General features: G+C 38.2%; 1 protein-coding gene across 3 annotated transcripts in view; it reads left to right on the top strand.

Annotated features, from left to right (window-relative positions):
- The window catches only part of OLFM3 (olfactomedin 3), a 224549-nt gene that overhangs the window by 173150 nt on the left and 23596 nt on the right, over positions 1-27803 (top strand). For 2 of the 3 annotated variants that reach the window (XM_086391494.1, XM_086391493.1), the window contains exons 2-4: positions 5844-5990; positions 15465-15620; positions 20296-20515. In XM_086391494.1, the coding sequence (XP_086247620.1) occupies positions 5844-5990; positions 15465-15620; positions 20296-20515 (523 nt within the window). The remainder of the gene's footprint in view (positions 1-5843; positions 5991-15464; positions 15621-20295; positions 20516-27803) is intronic. The other variant, XM_086391495.1, reaches the window with a different exon arrangement.

Here is a 27803-nt window from a genome sequence, read left to right as displayed (position 1 = left end):
AGTATAAAGGAGATAGAGAAAGCTTCTGACATAGGCATCAGAAGGGGGCAGAAGAGTACCCTCCTGCTAGTCTCCAGCTGGATGTCATATAGTCCCTAGAAGTCTGTTAATGAAAGAAAGGAATGTCTTAAAACTCAGAATGGCACCAGGCCCCTCACCCATAAGATATATTTTGGGATAATCTTGGCACCAAATAATTTATCCTGGGCCATAAAATGATTAACTTGAATCTTGAAGGGTAGACCACCATACAAATTGTCTCATTTACATAGATTAGGGGAACAATATCTGAGTATAACATACTGGTTTGTCAAGTAGGTTCCGGAGCCAAGAGGCTGAACCAACTTGAAGACAGAGTTTGGGGTAAATGCATAGTACATTAGCATAGCTTAAGACAAACATTTCCATAAGAAAAAGGCATTGGTTAACTTCAGGTGAAACCAGGTGTCATTATGGCAACACAATATTTTAAGAGAAACCTTTTAAATTTGTATAGAGAAGGAAAAAATATCACTAGTTTGTTTCCTCCTGCTGCTTAAGAGAGAGAAAAATGTCTGACACTTACAGGCTATTTTCTCCATTTTGAGATCCCTGGCCTTCCTGCCTGTTACCCTCTCAGCTGTACCTATCCCCATTCTGTAGATAATCTCTTTGCATTTTTCTTCTTATTTAAAAAAAAAAAAAAAAGACTATCTTTAAGATCCTATCTATTCTAGTCATATATAATTCTAAGTACATTTTTTCTATCCTAATCAGTAGTCAGGCATAAATGCTAGAAAGAAGGAGCAAGGGGAATGGAAAAAAAAAAAAGAAGTGGTAATGAATCCAACAGCCCAGAAATAAATGGCAGCGCAGGATACTTCTATGAATTCTCTGAAAAAGGAGATTAAAAGGTAGGTTTGATATCAGTTGCTTTTCATTACAGACCAAGGACAAGGACTATGACATCTGAATTTCATAAGTTTAAAATTTATAGCCTCTGCATGATTGGTGTTGGAATGACTTTAAGCACCCTGTAGTGATTATCTCTAAAGCTCTTGAAAAAAAAAAAAAATCTGTGTGTTGGTTGATGGTATGTGATAAGCCATGGCCTGGGAGAGAATAGGAGAGTATATCTGTTCTGCAAATTCCAAGACAGTAGATTCTACAGCAGCTCTGTGTAGAGAGTTCAGCCAGGCTGAGTTTGCTTAAGAATCTGCTTCCTACCAAGTAAAGTGCCTCAGTATACATTTAGGCAAACACACCACTGCAGTTACACCAAGCATTATGCAAAATAGTTCTCTGCTGGTCACCATTCACCTCCTTGTTTCTAACCCCACCTCAGTCCTTCTCTCATCCTCCTTTGTTCTAGTCCCTTCAGCCTGAGTCTTTAAATACCTTCTTTTATAGACAAAATGCATCTCTCTCTTCTCCTGATCATTTAAGAAATACCTCCTTTTATTTTGATTCCCTGGGAAACATAGAGGAGAAGGCAAAGAAAAGCCGAAGAATTTCAAATCCCAGTTGCAGAAGTTAGTCAGAGCTTAGCTAGAAAGAGGCCCACCAATTTATCTAGTATTTTCACAGGAAAAAGAAACTCAGACGCAAACTGGATAGTCTGTCTATGTAACATCTGTTATGTAGTTTTTTCAGTATCCATATGATTGACCTTTAAGAATAATTATCTAGATGTTCAGCATCATATTAATATGGCCATAACATTGGAATTAACAGCAAGACAATATAGCTATACAGTCTAATAAGGGAGCCACTGTGGCTACTGGAATGTGGCTAGTCCAAATTGAGGTATGCCATGAGAGTAAAATGCACAATCAATTTCAAACAGTGTGCAAAAAAGGAGGAAAAACAATGTAAAATATCTCATGAATATTTTTTATATTGATTATACATGTTGTATATGTATGTATATATATAATATTTGTATATATCAGGTTAAATAAAATATATTATTAAATTAATTTCACTTATATCCTTTTATTTTTTTAAACCTGCCCACTAGAAAATTTAAAATTATCCATGTGGCTCTCAATCTATTAAACAGTACCACTCTTGCTTCATACAAAACTCTACTGCATATAAGCTGCACATTCTTAAGCAGGTTAACTAACTTTCTCTTCTGTGAAATGGGAATAACTATTATTCCTGATTCTTGGCATCCTTGATTGTATCCTTCCATTAGCAAGTCAATGCATGTGAGCTGTCCCTTGGAATAGGGTCTAATCTTGAGCAGGCAGCATTCCTCAGCCTCAACAAACCCCAGAGAAAACTCAGTTGAGGGTCAAGCCTCTGATACCCTCAGCAGTTGGAGGAATGAAAAAGAGTCTCTCTGAAAACTGCCTCAAGGCAACCACAATTTCTGATTGTCAATGCAGAATCTACGCTCAAAGCACAGCTCTTCTGAAAAATAACTAGGCAAAAATGAGTTACTTATTTTTGTACTTGATAGAATGTAATTAATATAGCAGACAGGAAATAGCCAATATATCCCATAGTTGGATATAGACTAATATTTAAACAAGACATAAGAAAGACAGATAATACTACTAGACAATGCATATTAAATGTCCAGTGAATAGTACAGAAAATCCTTCAGAAGAGGCTGAAACCATGTCTCAGTCTCAGATGCTCAGATCAGATCAGATCAGTCGCTCAGTCCTGTCCGACTCTTTGCGACCCCATGAATCACAGCACACCAGGCCTCCCTGTCCATCACCAACTCCCAGAGTTCACTCAGACTCACGTCCATCGAGTCAGTGATGCCATCCAGCCATCTCATCCTCTGTTGTCCCCTTCTCCTCCTGCCCCCAATCCCTCCCAGCATCAGAGTCTTTTCCAATGAGTCAACTCTTCACATGAGGTGGTCAAAGTACTGGAGTTTCAGCTTTAGCATCATTCCTTCCAAAGAAATCCAAGGGCTGATCTTCTTCAGAATGGACTGGTGGATCTCCTCGCAGTCCGAGGGATTCTCAAGAGTCTTCTCCAACACCACAGTTCAAAAGCATCAATTCTTTGGTGCTCAGCTTTCTTCACAGTCCAACTCTCACATCCATAAGACCACAGGAAAACCATAGCCTTGACTAGACGGACCTTTGTTGGCAAAGTAATGTCTCTGCTTTTGAATATGCTATCTAGGTTGGTCATAACTTTCCTTCCAAGGAGTAAGTGTCTTTTAATTTCATGGCTGCAGTCACCATCTGCAGTTATTTTGGAGCCCAGAAAAATAAAGTCTGACGCTGTCTCCACTGTTTCCCCATCTATTTCCCATGAAGTGGTGGGACCGGAAGCCATGATCTTCATTTTTTGAATGTTGAGCGTTAAGCCAACTTTTTCACTCTCCACTTTCACTTTCATCAAGAAGCTTTTGAGTTTCTCTTCACTTTCTGCCATAAGGGTGGTGTCATCTGCATATCTGAGGTTATTGATATTTCTCCTGGCAATCTTGATTCCAGTTTGTGTTTCTTCCAGTCCAGCGTTTCTCATGTTGTACTCTGCATATAAGTTAAATAAACAGGGTGACAATATACAGCCTTGACGAACTCCTTTTCCTATTTGGAACCAGTCTGTTGTTCCATGTCTAGTTCTAACTGTTGCTTCCTGACCTGCATACAAATTTCTCAAGAGGCAGGTCAGGTGGTCTGGTATTCCCATCTCTTGAAGAATTTTCCACAGTTTATTGTGATCCACACAGTCAAAGTCTTTGGCATAGTCAATAAAGCAGAAATAGATGTTTTTCTGGAACTCTCTTGCTTTTTCTATGATCCAGCGGATGTTGGCAATTTGATCTCTGGTTCCTCTGCCTTTTCTAAAACCAGCTTGAACATCAGGAAGTTCACGGTTCACATATTGCTGAAGCCTGGGCCACTGCTGAGTTTTCCAAATGTGTTAGCATATTGAGCGCAGCACTTTCACAGCATCATCTTTCAGGATTTGGAATAGCTCAACTGGAATTCCATCATCTCCACTAGCTTTGTTCGTAGTGATGCTTTCTAAGGCCCACTTGACTTCACATTCCAGGATGTCTGGCTCTAGGTCAGTGATCACACCATTGTGATTAACTGGGTCATGAAGATCTTTTGTGTACAGTTCTTCTGTGTATTCTTGCCATCTCTTCTTAATATCTTCTGCTTCTGTTAGTTCCATACCATTTCTGTCCTTTATCGAGCTCATCTTTGCATGAAATGTTCCTTTGGTATCTCTGACTTTCTTGAAGAGATCCCTAGTCTTTCCCATTCTGTTGTTTTCCTCTATTTCTTTGCATTGATTGCTGAAGAAGGCTTTCTTATCTCTTCTTGCTATTCTTTGGAACTCTGCATTCAGATGTTTATATCTTTCCTTTTCTCCTTTGCTTTTCATTTCTCTTCTTTTCACAGCTATTTGTAAGGCCTCCCCAGACAGCCATTTTGCTTTTTTGCATTTCTTTTCCATGGGAATGGTCTTGATCCCTGTCTCCTGTACAATGTCACGAACCTCATTCCATAGTTCATCAGGCACTCTATCTATCAGATGCTCAGTTGTGTCCAAGTCTTTGAGACCCCCAAGGACTATAGCCTGCCACAGTCCTCTGTCCATGGGATTTTCCTGGCAAGAATACTGGAGTGGATTGCTATTTCCTCCTCCAGAGGACATTCCTGACCGAGGGACTGAACCCATGTCTCCCATGTCCCTTGCATTGTAGGTGGATTCTTTACCACTAAGCCACCAGGGAAACCATGAAGTGAAACTGAAACTCTCTCAGTCATGTCCGACTCTTTGCCAACCCATGGACTAGACAGTCCGTAGAATTTTCCAGGCAAGAATACTAGTGTGTGCAGCCATTTCCTTCTCCAAAGGATCTTCCCAACCCAGGGGTCGAACCCAGGTCTCCTGCATTGCAAGTGGATTCTTTACCAGCTTAGCCACCAGGGAATCCAAAGGGGAAACCATAAGGGCTGAATAAATGAAGGTTTATTAGGGAGGTATTTCAAATAGAACAAAATGAGTAAAATATACAAAGGTGTGAATCTAGGTGGGCATGCTTTCAGGACACACCAAGACCAATTTGGATGGGAAAAAGTTTCTTATAGGAAGATACAGGGGGTAAAACTAGAAACATAAATAGGAGGCAGACTGCAATAGAACAGAAACATCATTTTGAGATAAGCTTCTAGGGAGGCAGGTGATAAGTGCATAAAAGTAATCTGGGAAGATCAATATTGCCAGAGTAATTTGGCCTCTGCCAAAATACTGTCTTTAACTCCTCTGAGACTCTATATCCTTTGCGAAACAATGTTGGTCTAATTACTTTTACCCTACGTTCTCAGGTGATACCTTTCCAGCTTTATTAATAATTGACCCTTCAATACATAGGAAGCTCTCTGGGAGAGAATTTTGCTTCAGAAGATTACACATGAACAATAATCATAAAATATATATATATACTACTAATTACCATTTGTGTTGAAAAAGACAAACTAACAGATCTTATGCAGAAAGACTGGTGATATGTGACTAAGTATTTAGCAGATACTTCTAAAGTTGCATTAAAATGTCCAAATATGACAGAAAGCATTAGGGAGTGGTGTAGGATAAACAATCAATAATATACAGTCAAAATCAATAATATGGAACCAACAGAAAAAGGTGGAGTCTCCTTCTGTCCATTGAAAAGGAAGTTGTAAGTGAATGAACATGTGCTGCCTACTTGAATTGTTCAATCTCGTTTTTAACTTAGAGAAAAACTATTTAAGAGAAAACTATTTAGAGAAAAACTGTAAAAATAAAAAGATACTTTGCCTAAAATTATGCAAACTCATGCTCTCTTTAACTCTCTGTGTGTTTTGTATGTTTGCTGTTGGTTTCCTCAGACTCAGATTAGTCCCAAAGAAGGGTGGCAGGTATATAGCTCAGCACAGGATCCTGATGGACGATGCATTTGCACAGTGGTTGCTCCAGAACAAAACCTGTGTTCCCGGGATGCCAAAAGCAGGCAGCTTCGCCAGCTGCTGGAAAAGGTAGGTGTCCTCTATCCCGTGTGAATATTCTTACTGAAATCTACCATTCTTTGTAAAGGAAATATGGGAAAGCAGGTTAGCGTAAGGAGGAGTCTTTCAATTTTTCCCCCTTCTCAAATAAATGTTTTACCCCCTTGAAAGCAGTACCTCAAGATTCCTGCTCTACTGTTCTATTTATGACTCTTACTGTTTCCAATCTTGCTCTAAGACTAATTTCCATCATATTTCTCAATATCCAATTGATCTCCCCTTAAGAAAAAAAACAGTACAAAGCCTTATTCCTGTGTCAGAAATTTAGCCTCAGCTGTCAAGATCACACTAAACTCATTGAGCTCATACTTTTGGATCTCATTAACAACCTTGCAAGGAAGTAAAAATAATGGCATACAATATGCAAGCTATCTGGACAGATAATGAATAATTCTAAGTATTTATCATCATCCTCTAAGTTATTCCTTTGAACATTAAGTTCTTCAATTTCATTCAAGAGCATTCTCTCCATATAATTTACTTAAGCTGGATCCATAACAATCAAATGCAGAATGCCCTTGATTTATTCTCTTTCACAGATGAAAGTCATCTCATGAAAGGTTATTTATGTTTAGTTTAGGGACAAAAGAAAAAAAACAATGAATGGTTCTTTCAATTTTTCTCATTCAGACTTTCACTGTGTCAGTCCCTGAATACAGTTGGACAGCCGGAGTGGCCAGACTCATGGAAGGATGACAACATATTTGAACTTTAAATACCCTTGGGGATAATAAGATAAATTAGGTAGTATGTGTTTTCAGAGGATATCATGCTCAACAATTCACTCTGTGTAATATCATTTCCATGATCATCTACACAATTATGGCACAAAATAGGAAGCTTTAACAGAAAATAGAGAAACTAGAAAAATGAAAGCATTGAATCTGTTAATACAGACATTCCTATTTTATGGAATTTAAGCTGCAGTAACTCTCTTCCACTGCCACATAAATAAAATAACTTTCCTCAGTGCACATTATTTGAAAGTGTTTTGATGCCCTAAGATTTTAAGAAGATTTTTTTTCATATTTTCATACAGAGATTAGTCTTTCTGATGCCCTTATCCTCAGAGTTATCATCATCTATTTGCTCTCTTTTCTTAAGACTCTTTTTAAACAAGATCCAGTCTTCCCTGTTCCTTCAAAATCTGTCTCCCAGACAAGAGCAAATTTAATTGTCATTCAAGTTAATGACTCCAGCTATCACCTGTTAGAAATCATGACATATGAACTATGGTTATTCTTGTGTATTGTTTTCCAATCTAGATTTTCTTTATATCTCTGAAAAAAATTGAAACATGCAGTTTAGTATTGTTTGGTTACTAACAAAATTAATTAGGCTGGTAAAAAGATTTAATCTTTTAAGTCCAATTTTGCTTTTCTATTAGTTTGTATTTCTTCTCAGATTACTTTCTACTCCAATCTTCTTTTCTACACACAAAAAATATCTTCTTTCTACAAGTTTGATGAGAAACATTTTCTTAGACATGACTGTCTTATTTGTATTACTATTTTAAGTATATTATTGCATGCTATGCTAAGTCACTTCAGTCGTGTCTGACTCTGTGTGACCCCATAGCCGGCAGCCCACCAGGCTCTCCCGTCCCTGGGATTCTCCAGGCAAGAACACTGGAAAGGGCTGCCATTTCCTTCTCCAATGTATGAAAGTGAAAAGTGAAAGTGAAGTTGCTCAGTGGTGACCAATTCCCAGCGACCCCAGGGACTGCAGCCCACCAGGCTCCTCGGTCCATGGGATTTTCCAGGCAAGAGTACTGGAGTGGGGTGCCATTGCCTTCTCCAATATTATTGCATACACACATCTAAAAATAGACATTGGCTCAAAAATCAGTTGAAAAATTAAAATAAACTGGGAAAGTCAGGAAGTAGATAATACTCTCTACATGTCCAGAGTGAAATGTATTCCAGAGCTATAATAAAACCTAAAATTTGTGAGGGACGAATGAGGCAAGAAGAGTACAACTACAGGTAACCGATTGAAAGCAATCACTGAAATTTATATGACCACACCATTCAATAGGCAATTTGTTTAGCTTTAAAGAAATTCTAGAAAATTACATCTTTAAAAATTCAATACCTAAATGACAAAAGACAAAATTTATTAACAGTATCTTCAGTTCAGTTCAGTTCAGTCACTCAGTCGTGTCCGACTCTGCGACCCCATGAATCGCAGCACGCCAGGCCTCCCTCTCCATCACCAACTCCCAGAGTTCACTCAGATTCAGCCAGTCCCTTGCTGACTTCTCTGAAAATGTGAAATGGTCAGTGGCTCAGTCACTTCTTTGTGACACTTTGCGATCCCAAGGACTATAGCCTACCAGGCTCCTCTGTCCATGGGATTCTACAGGCAAGAATACTACAGTGTTGCCATTTCTTTCTCCAGGGGATCTTCCCATCCCAGGGATGAAAACTGGGTCTCCCGCATTGCAGGCAAATTCTTTACTATCTGAGCCACCAGGGAAGCCCCTATTGACTTCATAGCTTTACAAATATCCAAGGTACCAGACAGCAAATAGAAGCCTGACCATTAAGTAGCCCATTTCACTATTAACCAAAGGATTGATTTAATCATATAAGGGAATACTCATAATAAGAATAATATTAATAACAATAGTTCCCATCTATTATATTTGTATCTGCTCCATTCCAATTTCATAGCAGGCAGATGTCCTTCGAAGTTTACATAAAAGGAAAATGGTGCTCTTTGAGGCTAAAAACCTTATCATTGCCACTCAATCAGTAGACTGTGAATCCATACCAGATCAATTTTGCATTTTCTAACACCATGCCAGCGTCATTCAAAATGCCACTTATGGTACCCACAATTATTTAATACAAGCTCTGTAAAATATTTTAAACAAGTACATTTATACTTCTAAATATTAGAAAGATTACAATTGGTTTTACAATACATCAGGCCTTAGTGTGTCCCAGCTAAAATCTTTTACCTAAAAAAAGTTTGTCTGTCAGCTATTTAGCTTCTCTGTACATACCTCCATTGTCTAGGTCAATATTGCCTAAAATGTGATTTTTGGAAAAGGAAGCTGGTGACATCCTTCCAATAAAATAATTTTAAACAACAGTACATGATACATCACTCTTGAAGATTTCCATCACTGAGTTTAATATTAAAGGATCTGTGGAGACCTACAGTAGTGAAATACCTGTTTAGTTGTGTTAACCCCAATGCTATCCAAGCATATTGAACTGTAGGGTTTTATTATTAATTTTTTAAGTAGCCTCTGCACTAATCATGGCCTCTCTGGTGGCTCAGACAGTAAAAAATCTGCCTGCGAAGCAGAAGACCCAGCTTTGATTCCTGGATCAGGAAAATCCCCTGGAGAAGGGAATGGCAACCATTCCAGTATTCTTGCCTGGAGAATTCCATGTACAGAGGGGCCTGGCCAGCTACGGTCCATGGGGTCTGCAAAGAGTTGGACGCTAATTATAAATGGGGGTGAAAATCTAAGTTAATTTGTGTTTAAGTTTAGAAAGGACTCAGATATTTCATTTATCCTAATTAACAGGATAAATAAAGAATTAAAAAAAAAAAAAAAAACTATGAATGAAGGGGGACAATAAGCTTGCCACACTGTGGAGAGAGACATGAGTAGGCAGCTGAATGGAAGAACATCAGTGATAAGCAGACTAACAGAGGAGGAAGTCTCCTTCCCACAAGTGTAATGCTGGTGGGGGTCCAGTCTCTAGTCTCAGCAAGAAACTGATTCTCAGTGGGTCTCCATGACCAGTGGGAAAGTAAATGGTCTGAGGTACAGCCATCAGGAAGAGCAAAAGGCAGCCCAGAACCATCCTTCCCAACTAGACTATTCCATTTCTAGTCACACCCCAAAGGTAGTTCTTATAATTATATATGATTATTCAATATTGAAGGTCACAATTAAGTCTCAGCAAAAATTCTCTCAGTACATTTTCCCATAACACAAATAAAGTTGAAAATTAACTTCATAGGGTAACTTAGAGGCAAAATAAAAGAGAGAGTGTTTTAACTATCCAAAATATCTCACTTGTCTATCAATTTCTAACTCTGTGCGCTGTGCTTAGTTACTCAGTCAGGTCCGACTCTTTCTGGCCCCATGGTCTATAGCCCACCAGACTTCTCTGTCCACAGGGATTCTCCAGAAAGGAATACTGGAATGGGTTGCCGTGCCCTCCTCCAGGGGATCTTCCTTAACTCTGTGGACTCTGCCAAAGTACACAGAAATCCTAGGAGAATATTGGCCATGCAAATGATGACTGTCTTCATAGACAAATACCGCATTTAAATGTGTCAAGTGTTTCTTTAACACAAATGGCTTTTCCTCTTTCATGCTTTCATAAGGGAGCTGAAAATTATTTTGAAAGCACTGCATTTATCTAAGATGCAGTCACCAGGCTTTCAATGTTGCCTCCATAATTTTGTGCTGAATCAAAGATTTTTTTAAACAAAGCTTTCTGAATGTAGGAATGATAGTAAATTAAGAAATATTTCAGAGCCATGTAATACTATAGCCTAACCAATGACAGGAGAAAGATATATTTCTTAAAATATTAACTTGTTATCTTTTACTGCTACTGAAAGCCAAAGATAATTTTCAGATCTGTTCAGTCGCTCAGTCGTATCCTACTCCTTGCGACACCATGGACAGCAGCATGCCAGGCTTCCCTATCCATTACCAACACCCAGAGTTTACTCACACTCATGTCCATTGAGTCAGTGATGCCATTCAGCCACCACATGGTCTATGTCCCCTTCTCCTCCTGCCTTCAACCTTTTCCAGCATCAGGGACCTTTCAAATGAGTCAGCTCTTCACATCAGGTGGCCAAAGTATTGGAGTTTCAGCTTCAACATCAGTCCTTCCAATGAACACCCAGGACTGATCTCCTTTAGGATGGACTGGTTGGATCTCCTTGCAGTCCAAAGGACTCTCAAAAGTCTTCTCCAACACCACAGTTCAAAAGCATCAATTCTTCAGCGCTCAGCTTTCCTTATAGTCCAACTCTCACATCCATACGTGACTACTGGAAAAACCATAGCCTTGACTAAATGGACCTTTGTTAGCAAAGTAATGTCTCTGCTTTTTAATATGCTGTCTAGGTTGGTCATAACTTTTCTTCCAAGGAGGAAGCATCTTTTAATTTCATGGCTGCAATCACCATCTGCAGTCATTTTGAAGCCCCCCAAAAATAAAGTCTGCCACTATTTCCACTGTTTCTCCATCTATTTGCCATGAAGTGATGGGACCAGATGCCATGATCTTCATTTTCTGAATGTTGAGCTTTATACCAACTTTTTCACAGTCCTCTTTCACTTTCATCAAAAAACTCTTTAGTTCCTCTTCACTTTCTGCCATAAGGGTGGTGTCATCTGCATATCTGAGATTACTGATATTTTGCCTGGCAATCTTGATTCCAGCTTTTGCTTCTTCCAGCCCAGCGTTTCTCATGATGTACTCTGCATAGAAGTTAAATAGGCAGGGTGACAATATACAGCCTTGATGTACTCCTTTTCCTATTTGGAACCAGTCTGTTCTTCCATGTCCAGTTCTAACTGTTGCTTCCTGACCTGCATACAGGTTTCTCAAAAGGAAGGTCAGGTGGTCTGGTATTCCCATCTCTTGAAGAATTTTCCACAGTTTGTGGTGATCCACACAAAGGCTTTGGCATAATCAATAAAGCAGACATAGATGTTTTTATGGAACTCTCTTGCTTTTTTGATGATCCAGTGGATGTTGGCAATTTGATCTATGGTTCCTCTGCCTTTTTAAAACCAGCTTGAACATCTGGAAGTTCATGGTTCACTTATTGCTGAAGCTTGACTTGGAGAATTTTGAGCATTATTTTATTAGTGTGTGAGATGAGTGCAACTGTGCAGTAGTTTGAGCATTTCTTGGCATTGCCTTTGGGATTGGAATGAAAACTGACCTTTTCCAGTTCTGTGGCCACTGCTAAGTTTTCCAAATTTGCCGGCATATTGAGGGCAGCACTTTCACAGCATCAAATTTTAGGATTTGAAAGACCTCAAATGGAATTCCATCGCCTCCACTAGCTTTGTTCATAGTGATGCTTCCTAAGGCCCACTTGACTTCATATTCCAGGATATCTGGTTATAGGTGAGTGATCACATCATCATGATTATCTGGGTCATGAAGATCTGTTTTGTACAGTTCTTCTGTGTATTCTTGCCACTTCTTCTTAATATCTTCTGCTTCTCTTAGTTCTATACCATTTCTGTCCTTTATTGAGCCCATCTTAGCATGAAATGTTCCCTTGGTATCTCTAGTTTTCTTGAAGAGATCTCTAGTCTTTCCCATTCAATTGTTTTCCTCTATTTCTTTGCACTGATCCCTGAGGGAGGCTTTCTTATCTCTCCTTGCTATTCTTTGGAACTCTGCATTCAAATGGGTATATCTTTTCTTTTCTCCTTTGAGTTTTACTTCTCTTTCACAGCTATTTGTAAGGCCTCCTCAGACAGCCATTTTGCTTTTTTGCATTTCTTTTCCATGGGGATGGTCTTGCTCCCTGTCTCTTGTACAATGTCATGAACCTCTGTCCATAGTTCACCAGGCACTCTGTCTATCAGATCTAGTCCCTTAAATCTATTTCTTACTTCCACTGTATAATCATTAGGGTTTTGATTTAGGGCATACCTAAATTTTCTAGTGGTTTTCCCGACTTTCTCCAATTTAAGTCTGAATTTGGCAATAAGGAGTTCATGATCTGAGCCACAGTCAGCTCCCGGTCTTGTTTTTGCTGACTGCATAGGCTTTCTCCATCTTCAGCTGCAAAGAATATAATCAATCTGATTTCGGTGTTGACCATCTGGTGATGTCCATGTGTACAGTGTTCTCTTGTGTTGTTGGAACAGGGTGTTTGCTATGACCAGTGTGTTCTCTTGGCAAAACTCTATTAGTCTTTGCCCTGCTTCATTGTGTATTCCAAGGCCAAATTGCCTGTTACTCCAGGTGTTTCTTGACTTCCTACTTTTGCATTCCAGTCCCCTATAATGAAAAGGACATCTTTTTTTGGGTGTTGGTTCTAGAAGGTCTTATAGGTCTTCATAGAACTATTCAATTTCAGCTTCTTCAGCATTACTGGTTGGGGCATAGACTTGGATTACCATGATATTGAATGGTTTGCCTTGGAAATGAACAGAGATCATTCTGTCGTTTTTGAGATTGCATCCAAGTACTGCATTTCAGACTCTTTTGTTGACTATGATGGCTACTCCATTTCTTCTAAGAGATTCTTACTCATAGTAGTAGACATAATGGTCATCTGAGTTAAATTCACCCATTCCAGTCCATTTTAGTTCTCTGATTCCTAAAACGTCAGCGTTCACTCTTGTCATCTCCTGTTTGACCACTTCGAATTTGTCCTGATTCATGGACCTAAATTCCATGTTCGTATGCAATATTGCTCTTTACAGCATCAGACCTTGCTTCCGTCACCAGTCACATCCACAACTGGGTGTTGTTTTTGCTTTGGCTCCCTCTCTTCATTCTCTGGAGTTATTTCTCCTCTGATCTCCAGTAGCATATTATGCACCTAACGACCTAGGGAGTTCATCTTTCAGTGTCCTATCTTTTTTGCCTTTTCATACTGTTCATGGGGTTCTCAAGGCAAAAATACTGAAGTGGTTTGCCATTCCCTTGTCTAGTGTGCTACATTTTGTCAGATCTCTCCACCATGACCCATCTGTTTTGGGTGGCCCTACGTGGCATGGCTCACAGTTTCATGGAGTTAGACAAGTCTGTGGTAATTTTACCCAATAGATAAAAATAAGATAATTTTACCCAGTAGATATTTATTGAGCAATTATTCCATCCCTGGTTCTGTGTAAGGTCTCGGGAGTAAAAGGTATGAATAAGACACAGCATCTAACCTCAGGGAATTTACAGAAGGACAGCCACTTTTGTGCTTCCCATTCACACACAATTCACAATTAGGTTAATATAAGTGAGATTGTAGTATGTCTTGAAAGACAAGATTTGTAAAGGACAGGACTATCCATTAAGACAGCTGAAAGAGAAACAGAAAAATATGACCTCTGGGGAAAAAACAGTGGAGGAACTGAGGCAAGCCAAAGCAGAAGAATTCACTACCTTTTCTGAATAGTCTAGATCTGAGGGATGTATTGACAATGGGCTCTTTAAAACTAGCTGGTCCACTAAGCTCTGTGACTTTACCTGATGACAGAAATTTGTCTCTGAACAAATCATCCCTTTCTTATTTGTAATTCACAAGTTTTACAATGAAAATAAGTTTTTATGTGTTATATAAATAATACATGTTTATTTTAAAACATATGGAATAACAGATAAAAATATATTAAATGAAGCAAGTTGAAAATGAAAGTCACTCAGCTGTGTCTGACTCTGTGACCACATGAACTATAGAGTCCATGGAATTCTCCTGGCCAGAATACTGGAGTGGGTAGCTGTTCCCTTCTCCAGGAGATCTTCCCAACCCAGGGATTGAACCCAGGGTGTCCCGAATTGCAGGCGGATTCTTAACCAGATGAGCTACCAGGGAAGCCCAAATGAAGCAAAACTCACCTGGAATCTCACCATTTTTGACCATGCTTTCATGTATTCATTTATGTAAGTAAAAATATAATTCTATGCAGATGGATTTCTATATAGTAATTACCAGGGACATCTTTCTGCAATATTTATTTTGTTACTTCTCTTCTCACCCATATCTCACCACCCACCAGGAAAATAATATCAACCACCTAATATGTACTCTTATAATCCTTCCATATCTTGATGCACATCATTTAAAATTTTTCATTTTGTATTGGGGAATAGCAAATTTATAATGTTGTGACAGTTAAAGGTGAACAGCAAAGGGATTTCCAGGTCTTTTCAATAGTACCCTCTCCAAGTTAGGAGGTGTCCCAGCCCTACTACCATTCGTCTTGCTCAATTCAGCCTCACCCCTGGGAGTATAGCACATGCAGCCTGAAGTGACTGTACTGGAATAAATGCATTCTAGATCTGTTGGACACTTCACTACCCCCAAAATTGCTCTGCATCCCAGACTTTGAGGATGTCAGATTTAGTACTGATAGAAACAACTTATCTTAACATTTAACAGATTGAGCCATCATAAGCTTACTAAGCCCTGGAATGAATATTCTTTTTTTTTTAATTTATTATTATGATATATCAAATTCTTATTTATATTTAGTCATTTCTAATGCTAGAATGTTCATTTTATTATTTCCTGCCTAGCAGTAATTTTCTTTTGCTACATTATTGGAATGTTTCGTATGAAGAATTGCCTTCTGAAAGTATGTCCTGTGGAAATGTAATTATGGACTTGGCACTGACAGTTTTATTAGTGGGAAAAACTGATTTTTTTTTTTTGCATATACCTCAGTAGTATAGACAATAATGTACAGCCAGTGTTCTTGTTTAACAGGTTCAGAATATGTCCCAATCTATTGAAGTCTTAAACTTGAGAACTCAAAGAGATTTCCAATACGTCCTAAAAATGGAAACACAAATGAAAGGGCTGAAAGCCAAGTTTCGGCAGATTGAAGATGACCGGAAGACACTAATGACCAAGCATTTTCAAGTAGGTGTGACTTCAGCTGTCTTATTAATACAAATAAGACACTGAGGACAACGGACAGCCACCATGACACTCAGCTAGAAATAACTGTTCATCAGCCCATATGCATAAGGTTCAAGACTCAATGGGGACATCAATCATCTCTCCACTGAAACTGACTATTAGCTGGTTGGAATGCATAGAAAACTTACTCTGAAAACAGCCTCACCCTCCTTGAGCTAGATGGATATTGTGGATAGATTTAAAGGCATTTCAATGTGTATGCCAATGGGAAATATAGGAAAATCAATAACTAAATTTGTCAAAGACTTTATGATGATTTTATGCCTTGCTAATATGAGGAGAAATATAGAGAATATAAATTATTAAAAGAAGCAATAATACCACCATTATTAACCGCACATAGAAGAGGGTTGGTTTCACTATTTACAAATAAAGTTTTTTTTTTTTCATGTTTTAAGCCATTATTGAGTATCTAGAAACACTGAAAATGGAGAAATGGTGCTTTTGAGCACACTATGTGACACTGTCATAGACTGAAATAAAATCTGACCATGATAATGCCATTTGATCTTCTATGAAAAAGACACAGTCTGCCTGACAAAGGCACAGGACATAGTTTATAAAACAGACTAAGATTTTACAAACATAATAGCCTCTGCTTTCCCTGCCAATTAGGAAGTAAGATTCGTTGCTAAGGCTGAGGGAATGGTCCTGAATTCAAGTTCTTGGTCAAACATCAGAAGTTATTTTCACACATAACTGTGACTGGCAGGGAGATAGGGTCACAAAATAGGATCTCTGGATGACACAGTATAATATGGCAGAAATTATCATTGTTTTGTCATTTCCTTCATTGCTGCTCAGGAGCCTGAATAGAGAGCCAGTTTTAAAGTTTTATCAGAAAGATACAAAAGAAGGACAAGAGGGTAAGAAAGTTCAGGGTACTGATGAGAGAGGGGACTAACGTGATGAATCTTGAGGTTAAAGAAAGAAGCAAGCAAAGCCAGAAGGTTAAGAAATTATAACAAATCAGAGCAAGGCCTAGAAGATAAAAATAAATTCAAAGATTACTGTGAATGAGACAATAAGCAAACTTAGAAGGACAGAGAATTTATGGAGAAATGGTAAACACAGAAGGATATAAGGTTGACAAGCAAACAAATTAATTTTAACCAATATTTATTGAGCACATAGTGTGCACAAAACAGTGTTGGGCCCTCTGCTGGGTATATAACACATAGACTCTCTTCTGTGAAAGAGACCTAACAAACTGGTCACACTGACAGTAAAAAGAGGCATAAACATTACTTGACAGCACAAAGGGAGAAGTGATTAATTTTGTTTAGACAACTTCACGGGAAGGGTTATCAAAAATCTTTTCAGGGAAAGATTTACCAATAATCAAGAAAATGGTTTTGGACTAGTGCTCACTTTCTTCCCCAGAAAATATTAAATCACACAGGAGAGCAAGAAAACCAAAAGATTTTCTATGTCAATTTTCAATATTCAAGATTAGGGTATACAGCAATACAGTGAGCCTGATGCTGGAGCCATCAACCAAGTAAGAAATGACAAGCTGGCACTTAGAGTGCCTAGGGAGCATTCCCAGAAAGGAAGAGGGACAGAAGGAGAGGAGCTCGGAGTTTCTGGCTCAAAGTGAAAATCATTCAAAGTTAGATGGACAACATAGAACTCATGCCAAAGAACTGCTTGCAGGACCAGGGCTGGCAGAGTTGGTGACACATGATGATGTATGTGCATCTATGGGAACTTTAGGGAGAAGATAGGAGACAAAGAAACAAAAAGATACAAGGCTGGGAGAAAAAATAAAAGAGAGAGAAAACTGCCTATTCTGTAAGTGTGTCTAGCAGCAGACAAGTTGCCGATAAGAAAACTTAATTTTCAGGCAGCATCATAGAACATAATGATTTTGATTTTCCTAGTTCATGTAATCCATGTATATACTGAACTTGTATGTCAAAATTCATGTAGCAATAATGATAATAGCATCATTTTTTCTGAAGAATTACATGTATTCATCATATAGTTTCAATAACTTTAAATATATTATATATTAACTACTTTAATCCTCACAAAAATCCTGTAAGGTAGACACTATGCTTATTCCCATCATTCAGATGAAGAAACTCATGTACAAAGAAATCATGCAACTCATCTAGGATCGTATATCTAATATGTATCAGAACTACAAAGTCCAACTCCTAAGTTAAACCTCTTTAAACCAATGCTACATTGCCTCTCCAACTAAACCATAGTTCTCTGAATTAAATATAATAATAATAATTAAATGCTCAATATATACTTGCTGAATGTGTTTATTCACCAAGTCCTACCACGAGTCAGATTTTGCTCTAGCTGCTGAGCTGCCATATTTGAGAAGAAGAAATGGCATATTCCAAAAGTAAGTTTACCATTTAATACGTTTACCTTGGAAGAAAATCCTCCTCTAGCACACCATCTTCAACTTGCCAAAAAATCTAAGTATGTTGTATCTTCCGTATCCTTTATGATTAAAAAAAAAAAAAAACTTGTCTCAATATCATACTTGAGACTGTCATTCTTCTATGAAGAGATCTTGGTTGGGTAAGACAGTCTAGCTATACTCTTTGCTATAAGAGCAATGTAGTAGAATGTGAAATTCAAGAAAGGATTATTAAGCACACAGATCTGTGTTACTCTACTTTCATATTTGAAGTATTTGATACATACATTAGTTAGACTTTCCATTGCTCTCTGACAATTGCCCTGAGTTAGAACTGACTGCCAATAATTGAATTATAAATTTTTGAAAAGATTCCAAAATTTATATACATATAAACTGGTAACTCAGATGGTAAAGAATCTGCCTGTAATGCAGGAGATATAGGTTCGATCCCTGGGTCAGAAAGATCCCCTGGAGAAGGGAATAGCAACCCACCCCAGTATTCTTGCCTGGAGAATTCCACGGACAAGAAGACTGAGGAGCTACAGTCTATGGGGCCATAAAGAGTCAGACATGGGCGAGTGACTAACACTTTTACCCATATCTATATATAGATTTTAGCTTAGGGGAAATAAAATGCCACCAAAAATGTCATCTGAATTGCCCTCTTTTCAATATACCCATAAGTAGAATGTAAAACTCATCACTGTAACAGTTGTTATAATGTGCAGTAAATGGTACTATCAGAACTCTTCTCATTAAAATTCTAATGAAGCAATTGTGTCTTCCTTTAGGGATAGCACAAAATGCTCAAACTAAGAAGTTTATTTCAAAATGAGACACTAAAATGAGCAAAGCTCTGCAACTCTGCCTTTTGACTGTGATATTTATTAATGTTTCTCATCATTAAGACCCTCTGCCCCCTCCCACTCAACATGGACATACAGATAAATGCTGAGAATTCCAGTCTTACAGAACACATGGAAATTTCCCCACAAGATACAGAAGCCCATAAATCAGGGTGGCAATGGGAGCTCTTGTTATTTTAACACATTGACAGTAATAACATCTTCTAAACGTAATTGTAAAATGCAATTTTCAGCTCCTTAAATTAGTTAGCATACAGCATGGTTTCTGACAACACCTATGGATTATTCTCAAATGATCATAGCAGTAACAGCTCTTCCACAAATGAGAACATTTGTAATAAATTTACAACTGAATCAAACTCATGGAATATTTTTACTGGGTACCACCATCAACTTAAAGGAAAGGAAAAAAAGGTGACATGGCCAGAAACTGAAAGTGAAACTGGAGGTCTGGCTCATTCCTAAAATAAGAATGAGGGAAAAACTGCATTGGCAAAGTATACTTCTTGTTCTCTAGACAAAAATCAGTGTTTCCATTTCAAAAAACTCTATGCTCATTTATTACATAAATCATAACCACCTTAGTCCTTGAAAGAGTTAATTCACTACACTGGTAAGCAACTCTGCCCTACATAAAGAGCTCTAAATTACCTATGCTAAGGCAAATGAAGTCAGAGTATAAGTAATAATTCAAAACAGTAAACAGCAACATACATTTCTTTGAGCTTTGCAAAGCTTTGCATGATTTTTTTTATACTTGATGAACTTACATTCCTAATGATGCTATGCTAAGAAGGATATTAAAAAGAGCGAGGAGTAGAAGGGAGAAATGGAACAAGCCTAAAATTGGAAAAACTCTGTTAGTGTAAAGCTCTTCCAGGGTTCAAAATTTTCTATAAATACCCTTATATTATTGATAATTAATTAATGGGTAAGTAGACTTGGCTAAACAGGGTATTTGACCTATTTATAATAATTCATATTTAGAAGATGGACCATACTGATATTTCCTGACTAAATAATGCATTGTTCACTTTATAAAAAGTCACCAGAAAGCAATATTTTACATAAACCCCTAACTGCTACCATAGGAAGTTCTGTCATTATGATAAGGATCAGTTCGTTGCATAGAAAATCATCTAACCATTTAAAGAGATGTTCTTGTACTGAATCGTGAGATAAGTGGATTTACTACTAATGATCATGTGGCCACTTACATGCTCCTGAAATACCCAATTTCAATAAAAACATCAGTAAGGCATTATGAATCTTTTTTAATAATCTTCCTGTAGCATCATGACGAAGAATGTAGCTGCTTGATCTGGTTAAGTGACTCTCAGAAACAACTGGCTGCTTTTCACAGGAGCTGAAAGAGAAGATGGACGAGCTCCTGCCTTTGATTCCTGTGCTAGAACAGTACAAAACAGACGCCAAGTTAATCACCCAATTCAAGGAGGAAATCCGGAATCTGTCTGCTGTCCTCACGGGAATTCAGGAGGAGATCGGTGCCTATGACTATGAGGAGCTACATCAGAGGGTGCTCAGCTTGGAAACCAGACTTCGTGACTGCATGAAGAAGCTAAGTGAGTAGAGCAATTCCGTTTGTCCAGCTTGTGTTTTCAAGTAGTGTCAATGAAAACTGCTCTCTTGCATTTTGCAAATAGTCATGAACTCCTAATTATAGGGCAACTAGTGCCTGCTTTCTAAGTGTAAAGCAAGTGTTCCTTAAAGGCTTAAGCATTCCTGGTCATTCTGATTAATGGCTGCCTGACTTTCAGAGCACCCTGTGACTGTTTGATCACTTGAAATAAAGAGGTCTGACAGACACAGCAATTCTATCAGCTACACTATGAAAATAATAAGTTTTGTTTCAGACAGAGAGGATAGGTGATGATCAATCACTGCTTGGGAAGAGGGAAGCCATTTCTGGTAGTGGAGCAAGTTAGAGACTGGGGAAAAGGATATTGCCCTGGGAACAAATGTGAAACAGCGATGTTAAAGGAAACGACAACCATTCCTCTACCATGCAGAGCTGCCATCACATGATCTGATCCACTCAAGAAATAAAAAGGAGGCACCTACTCAAATGCATATTTGCTCTACAAGGGGCCAAGCATTTGACTTGAGTCATGGACTCGAATTCTTAACTACTAAAATATGTGGTTCAACCTGGTCTGAGTTTACAAACTTTTCTGTTGCATGTATAAGCTAATTACTCAATTGAAGTCATCAGGAGGCTAGTTTGTAACTTATATGAAATAAATAAGGGTCTACGAATTGAATAAGGAGGGGTTGTAAGTCCATTTAGAAATAATGTTTTAGTTGTTGATGTGATATGATAGGATTTGGAAGGGGGGTGCTCAATAACCATAGAAAGTGTTCTCTCAAGGAAAAGAAAAACTTTTCTAGAATATGAAATAAACTGGGAAGAGGACTGAAGAATTTGAAAACAAGAATTTCTAGTAAAAAAACACTCAGAGAATAAATATAAATACTCAAAATTTGGATGACTTACAAGAACATTTTAAAGACTACTTATTTTACAGATGCAATCCAAATGATAAAAACAGCTGAATTGCAAAATGTTGCATTCAATAATCACAATCTCAAAATAAAGTGGGGAATAACCACATGGGAGGCCCTACAGCAGTCATCTCAGGATTTCCAAGAGAATCCAACAAAATTAATCAGAAGGCAGTAACATAAACCCCCAAGGGTAAACACATGTGCAGTAACCCTCAGTTCCTTATTTCTCATCATGCAAGGTCCATACTTTTTCACTTAAGGTCATGACTTGAGTAGATTCCACTACTTGCTCTTCTCCACCCACTGTCCACATTATTGCCAAAGAGATTTTTTAAAATATAAATCTGAAATGATTTTCCTCTATTTAAAATCTCCTATGCTTCCCTTATGCCCTAGGATACAGTTGCTCCTAGGATACAGTTGCTCCTGGGGCATGAGGCTTAGGATGCCCTTCATGTGTGGTCCTCCCTACATCCTCATTGCTCCTGCTGCTGCTAAGTCACTTCAGTAATGTCCAACTCTTTGTGACCCCATGGACTGCAGCCCACCAGACTCCTCTGTCTATGTGATTCTCCAGGCAAGAATACTGGAGTGGGCTGCCATTTCCTTCTCCAGGGGATCTTCCCGACCCAGGGATCAAACCCATGATTCTTACATCTCCTGCACTGGCAGGTGAATTCTTTACCACTAGTACCAGCTGGGAAGCCCACATCCTCACTTCAGGTCCTGTCTTTTCTCCCCTTACACACTACGTCCCAGTTTCACACGTGGTCTACACTCTAACCATAGGACCGTATTGAGGCTTGGTTTGTCCCTTTTCCTGAAACACTCTCTCCTCTGTTTATCTTTTCTTTATCAATAAATACACTTTCACTTGCCACAGGTGACAAAGTCTTATTCATTTTGCAGGTCTCAATTTAAATGTTATGCCTCACCAGAATCTTCACAGCCCTCCCCCCGTACCCTCTGCATTCCTGCTAGGTGCTCTCAAATCTTGATATCTCATCAATGATTGGACTTTCCATGTTTCATTATCATTTTGTGTGTAACTGGATGACTCTTTTGTTAGAGTTTTGTTCCACAAGAATAAGTACAGTGTCTATGATATTCACTCTAAGTACTGTATCTCTCAGTGCCTAAAAATCTTATTAAATTAGTAAAGTTTGCTGAATAAATTAATTCTATAAGCAGTCCTATAACAATTTCTAAACTTTCAACAGAGTAAATATTAGGTATTTCAAAAACTAACAGAATAATCTCTTTTACTTACAAAAAAAAATTATCTCCTTCAGCCACATATTTGTGTCAAGATGGCATAGGACTAAGCAAGGGAAAAGTCATTTAATACAACACTTAAAAACTCCTTTATATGGTTTGCTTTTATAATTCAAACTGTGGAGTTTACTGCAAATGGAAAATAGGTAAACATTACTGACATAAATTCTGCTGTTATATTTTATTCTTTTTTTAATCAAGAAATAATTTAGTTCTATGTACAGACTGATTTTATAGCTTGCTAAATGATGTCTGCACCAAACAAGAAAAAAATCCCAAATAAAGAATTGTTTGAGGGCTCTCAATATCTAAGTTACTTTAGTGGTTCAAAGAAGTATTAAAATGCATATTTCAGTTCAGTTCAGTTGCTCAGTTGTGTCCGATTCTTTGCAAACCCATGAATTGCAACACGCCAGGCCTCCCTGTCCATCACCAACTCCCAGAGTTCACTCAGACTCATGTCCATTGAGTCGGTGATGCCATCCAGCCATCTCATCCTCTGTCGTCCCTTTCTCCTCCTGCCCTCAATCCCTCCCAGCATCAGAGTCTTTTCCAATGAGTCAACTCTTCACATGAGGAAACTCCAAAGTATTGCAGTTTCAGCTTCAGCATCCAAAGAACACCCAGGACTGATCTCCTTCAGAATGGACTGGTTGGATTTCCTTGCAGTCCAAGGGACTCTCAAGAGTCTTCTCCAACACCACAGTTCAAAGGCATCAATTCTTCAGCGCTCAGTTTTCTTCACAATCCAACTCTCACATCCATACATGACCATTGGAAAAACCATAGCCTTGACTAGACGGACTTTTGTTGGCAAAGTAATGTCTCTGCTTTTGAATATGCTATCTAGGTTGGTCGTAACTTTCCTTCCAAGGAGTAAGTATCTTTTAATTTCATGGCTGCAGTCACCATCTGCAGTGATCTTGGAGCCCAAAAAAATAAAGTCTGACACTGTTTCCCCATCTATTTCCCATGAAGTGGTGGGACCAGATGCCATGATCTTAGTTTTCTGAATGTTGAGCTTTAAGCCAACTTTTTCACTCTCCTCTTTCACTTTCATCAAGAGGCTTTTTAGTTTCTCTTCACTTTCTGCCATAAGGGTGGTGTTAGCCCATAAAACATCTGGGTAAAGATTTTCTGTAAATGACAGTACATAGGACTGGTCTATGTAGGGCTTCAGTTTGATGTGGAAGAGGTCCATTTGTTGTTAGTGAACCATTAAAGACCTTGTATATCAATTCGCTCTGTCATTCCTACCATTTTACAATAAACCCAAGCCACTGGTTTTGTATGCTAAGTCCAGGCACCTACTTAGCACAAATGGATTCTACTAAAACAAAGACAAGGAACAGAAACGCTCTACACCTAGTCATCACCTTGGAGTGTGCCAAGTTATGTTTTTGAAGGAATAACACAGAAAACTCTTGGGATTTGCTATTTAGAAGTGAACTTTACTTCTGACATATAGGGCTTCCCTTGTAGCTCACTCAGTAAAGAATCTGCCTGCAGTGCAGGAAACCCAGGTTTGATCCCTGGGTTGGGAAGATCCCCTGGAGAAGGAAATGGTAACCCACTCTAGTATCCTTGCCTGGAAAGTCTCATGGATAGAGGAGTCTGGTGGGCTGCAGCCCATGGGGTCACAAAGAGTCTGGCATGACTGAGTGACTAACAATTACTTACTCACTTACTTTTGACATATACTCTTTCTAAGTTTGCTTAGCTGGAAAAAAATGTCTACTACAGTTAGGTAATTCTACACTCATCTCAGCTCTTTCACAATGCTGTTTGTTTTTTCCAATCCACATATAACTTCTGACACAGAATCTCCCCCAATATTAAAAATTATATTTGGGACAAAAAGGGTTAATCTATGCAGACACAAATTCAACATATTTCTCCTTACTGAAACATGAATAATGTCTCTATGGTGTCCTTAGGCCTCAGGACTGCAATCAGCAATATATATCAAAGACTCATTTTATTAATTTTCCACCATGGACCACAAGTTTGAAAGAATGTGTCAAATAAATTGTATTAATTAGTTAACATGTTTTTGGTAACTACAACAAAAAGTTTATTGAACCAAAACTGTATCTAGGTAATGAAGAACAAGTAAAACAACCTGAAAACATGCTATTCTATTTTTATTTTACCTAATCAAAAATATACAATCTAGCAACAATATAGATATCAGTTCAGTTCAGTCACTCAGTCATGTCCAACTCTGCGACCCCATGGACTGCAGCACACCAGGCCTCCCTGTCCATCACCCACTCCCTAAGTTTACTCAAACTCATGTCCATTGAGTCAGTGATGCCATCCAGCCATCTCATCCTCTGTCGTCCCCTTCTCCCCCTGCCTTCAATCTTTCCCAGCATGAAGGTCTTTTCAAATGAGTCAGCTTGTCACATTAGGTGGCCAAAATATTGGAGTTTGAGCTTCAGCATCAGTCCTTCCAATGAATATTCAGGACTGATTTCCTTTAGGATGGACTGGTTGGAGCACCTTGCAGTCCAAGGGACTCTCAAGAGTCTTCTCCAACACCACAGTTCAAAAGCATCAATTCTTCCACGCTCAGCTTTCTTTGTAGTCCAACTCTCACATCCATACATGACTACTGGAAAAACCATAGCCTTGACTAGACAGACCTTTGTTGGCAAAGTAATGTCTCTGCTTTTGAATATGCTGTCCAGGTTGGTCATAACTTTTCTTCCAAGGAGTAAGCGTCTTTTAATTTCATGGCTGCAGTCACCATCTGTGGTCATTTTGGAGCCCAAAAAATAAAGTCTGCCACTGTTTCCACTGTTTCCCCATCTATTTCCCATGAAGTGATGAGACTGAATGTCATGATCTTTGTTTTCTGAATGTTGAACTTTAAGCCAACTTTTTGTCTTTCTTCTTTCACTTTCATCAAGAGGCTCTTTAGTTCTTTTTCACTTTCTGCCGTAAGAGTGGTGCCATCTGTGTATCTGAGGTTATTAATATTTCCCCAGCAATCTTGATTCCAGCTTGTGCTTCATCCAGCCCAAATAGCTTCATCCAGCTATTTGATATAGATATCAAATAGCAATAACATTAGTATTTACTTTTTTATTTAATGAGATGAATGCTCTTTGATTAATTGATATGACCTTACAAAATACTGAAAATAGTCTCACATCACAAGTACTTCACTTTAGATTATCGGTAACCCTCAGATCCCTATTCACTTAACAAAGAGGCCAGTGCCACAACCAGTGATTCTAACTCATTTATACGTTTGCCCCAAGAATGGTTTGGAACATTTGGGTACTTTTCTCCATCACACCATGTTTATGCCAATTCATCAAAACCATTTACTGAGACTCTCTGAGCAAAGAGGTTTGCTATTGGCTTAATTACAATATAGAAAACATCTCCAGGTAGAGAGAGACAGCCCTGACACTGTGAGAGTCACACTGGTTCTTGAAAAAATAAGTGAATCTTCATATTTTTTCATTAGAAAAAGAATTACTCCAATTTCAATGGAAGTACTTGGTTAGGTACATATATTTACATCAAAAAATACATATATATATAACTTTGTGTGACACCAAGTTATAATTTGAGTAACACTTTACTTAGTTTTTATAATCCCTGAAAATTTGTACAGATTGGACCAACTTATCTCTGTGAACACTTCTAGCTGCCTACCCAGCAGTATCTCATAAAGAAGTGCCTGAATATCAAAATATTAGAACATACAGACTCAGAAAATAGATGTTAAATAAAATTAGGACCATTCACAGTAAATGTAGAGGGAAAAAAAAAAAACAAACATATCAGGAGTTCAATGTTCCAAAAAGGTCTAAAATCCAGCTACTATGCTGCTCAGATGTAGAGTGGGATATTGAATAATTATGATATCAGCAATATAGTAACAGGAGCAAGAAGGCTTATCCATCAGTGACATCTTTGTTCTTCACAAAATCCTCAACATACAACAGGCAATTAGTAGAGTGTAAAAATGGACTGGGGAAAGAAAATAAAACTTCAACTATGAGGAATACATTTCCACTCACCTTTGCAGCTGATTTGTTTTTAGGGAAAATGTCAGTGTACATCACACGAATTTTAAGAAACTAAAAAACAAACTAGTGTCATTGCCTGCAAAGTTTAACTTAATAAGGTCATGAGAAGGAGTCATAAGACACTGAGATCACTAGGGCACCATTCAGCTTATTTCTTCTAGGGAATTAAAGTTTTAGAGAAAATAAAAATTAGAAGAAAAAAAAAGCTTCAACAGCAATGCACCCTAGTGGCCTGAATAAGGTACAGTAATGCTGTTTCCTAAGTACTTAATTTTCTCCTGTGAGGGACTGAATAAGTCCCCTGTGCTTAATTAAATCATATCACATTCCAAGGCATGCAAACTATAATTATATGCCTGTGAGAATCTAACTGGAAAAGCACAGTTAATGCTCTTGTACAACCCCTGAGATCACCAATAGAAATCTAATGTTGATTATAATCAGGCTTTCTGACTTTCCAGCCCTTTACACTCCTCTCCCACTTCTTTATGTTAGTTCTATTTTAGGGCAATGGTTTGGTGCAATCTAGTGAAATACAAGACACACCCTTCTATTACAGGAACAGTTCTAAGCCTCGATGTTTAACAGAAGTAACAGCATTAGAAACTTGAAATTGTAAGTAATTTCAACTGGGGTTACAATCTTTATCATGTTTATGCCAAATTAGTTGTAAAAGAAAAACCAAATTGTGACAATAATCTTATTTGTACATTCAATAAATATTTATTAACTCTCCAGTGTGCATTGGCACTTAACCAGGTATTTGGGGATACAAAGATGAGTAGCAGGCAGTGCCATTCTACTGCCAAGAAGCTTGCATTATTGTGGGGAATAAGCACATAGGCAGACAACTGCAGCAATGCTGAGAGCCTACTGCTTGACAGACACTGCCAGCTTTTTTATGTAAGTTAGTCATAACTGCTGCAGCAACTGTGGGTCGGGTATTATTACTAGCAATTTATGGAACAGATACTCAGCTTAAATTTGCCAAAAGTACATGTTGGAGGCAGCAACTCTAATC

This window comes from Bos grunniens, chromosome 3 (assembly GCF_055505025.1).
Source record: "Bos grunniens cultivar Pamir isolate PY7600 chromosome 3, Bosgru_T2T1.0, whole genome shotgun sequence".
Taxonomy (NCBI): Eukaryota; Metazoa; Chordata; class Mammalia; order Artiodactyla; family Bovidae; genus Bos; species Bos grunniens.
This window is presented reverse-complemented; position numbering and strand designations above follow the sequence as displayed.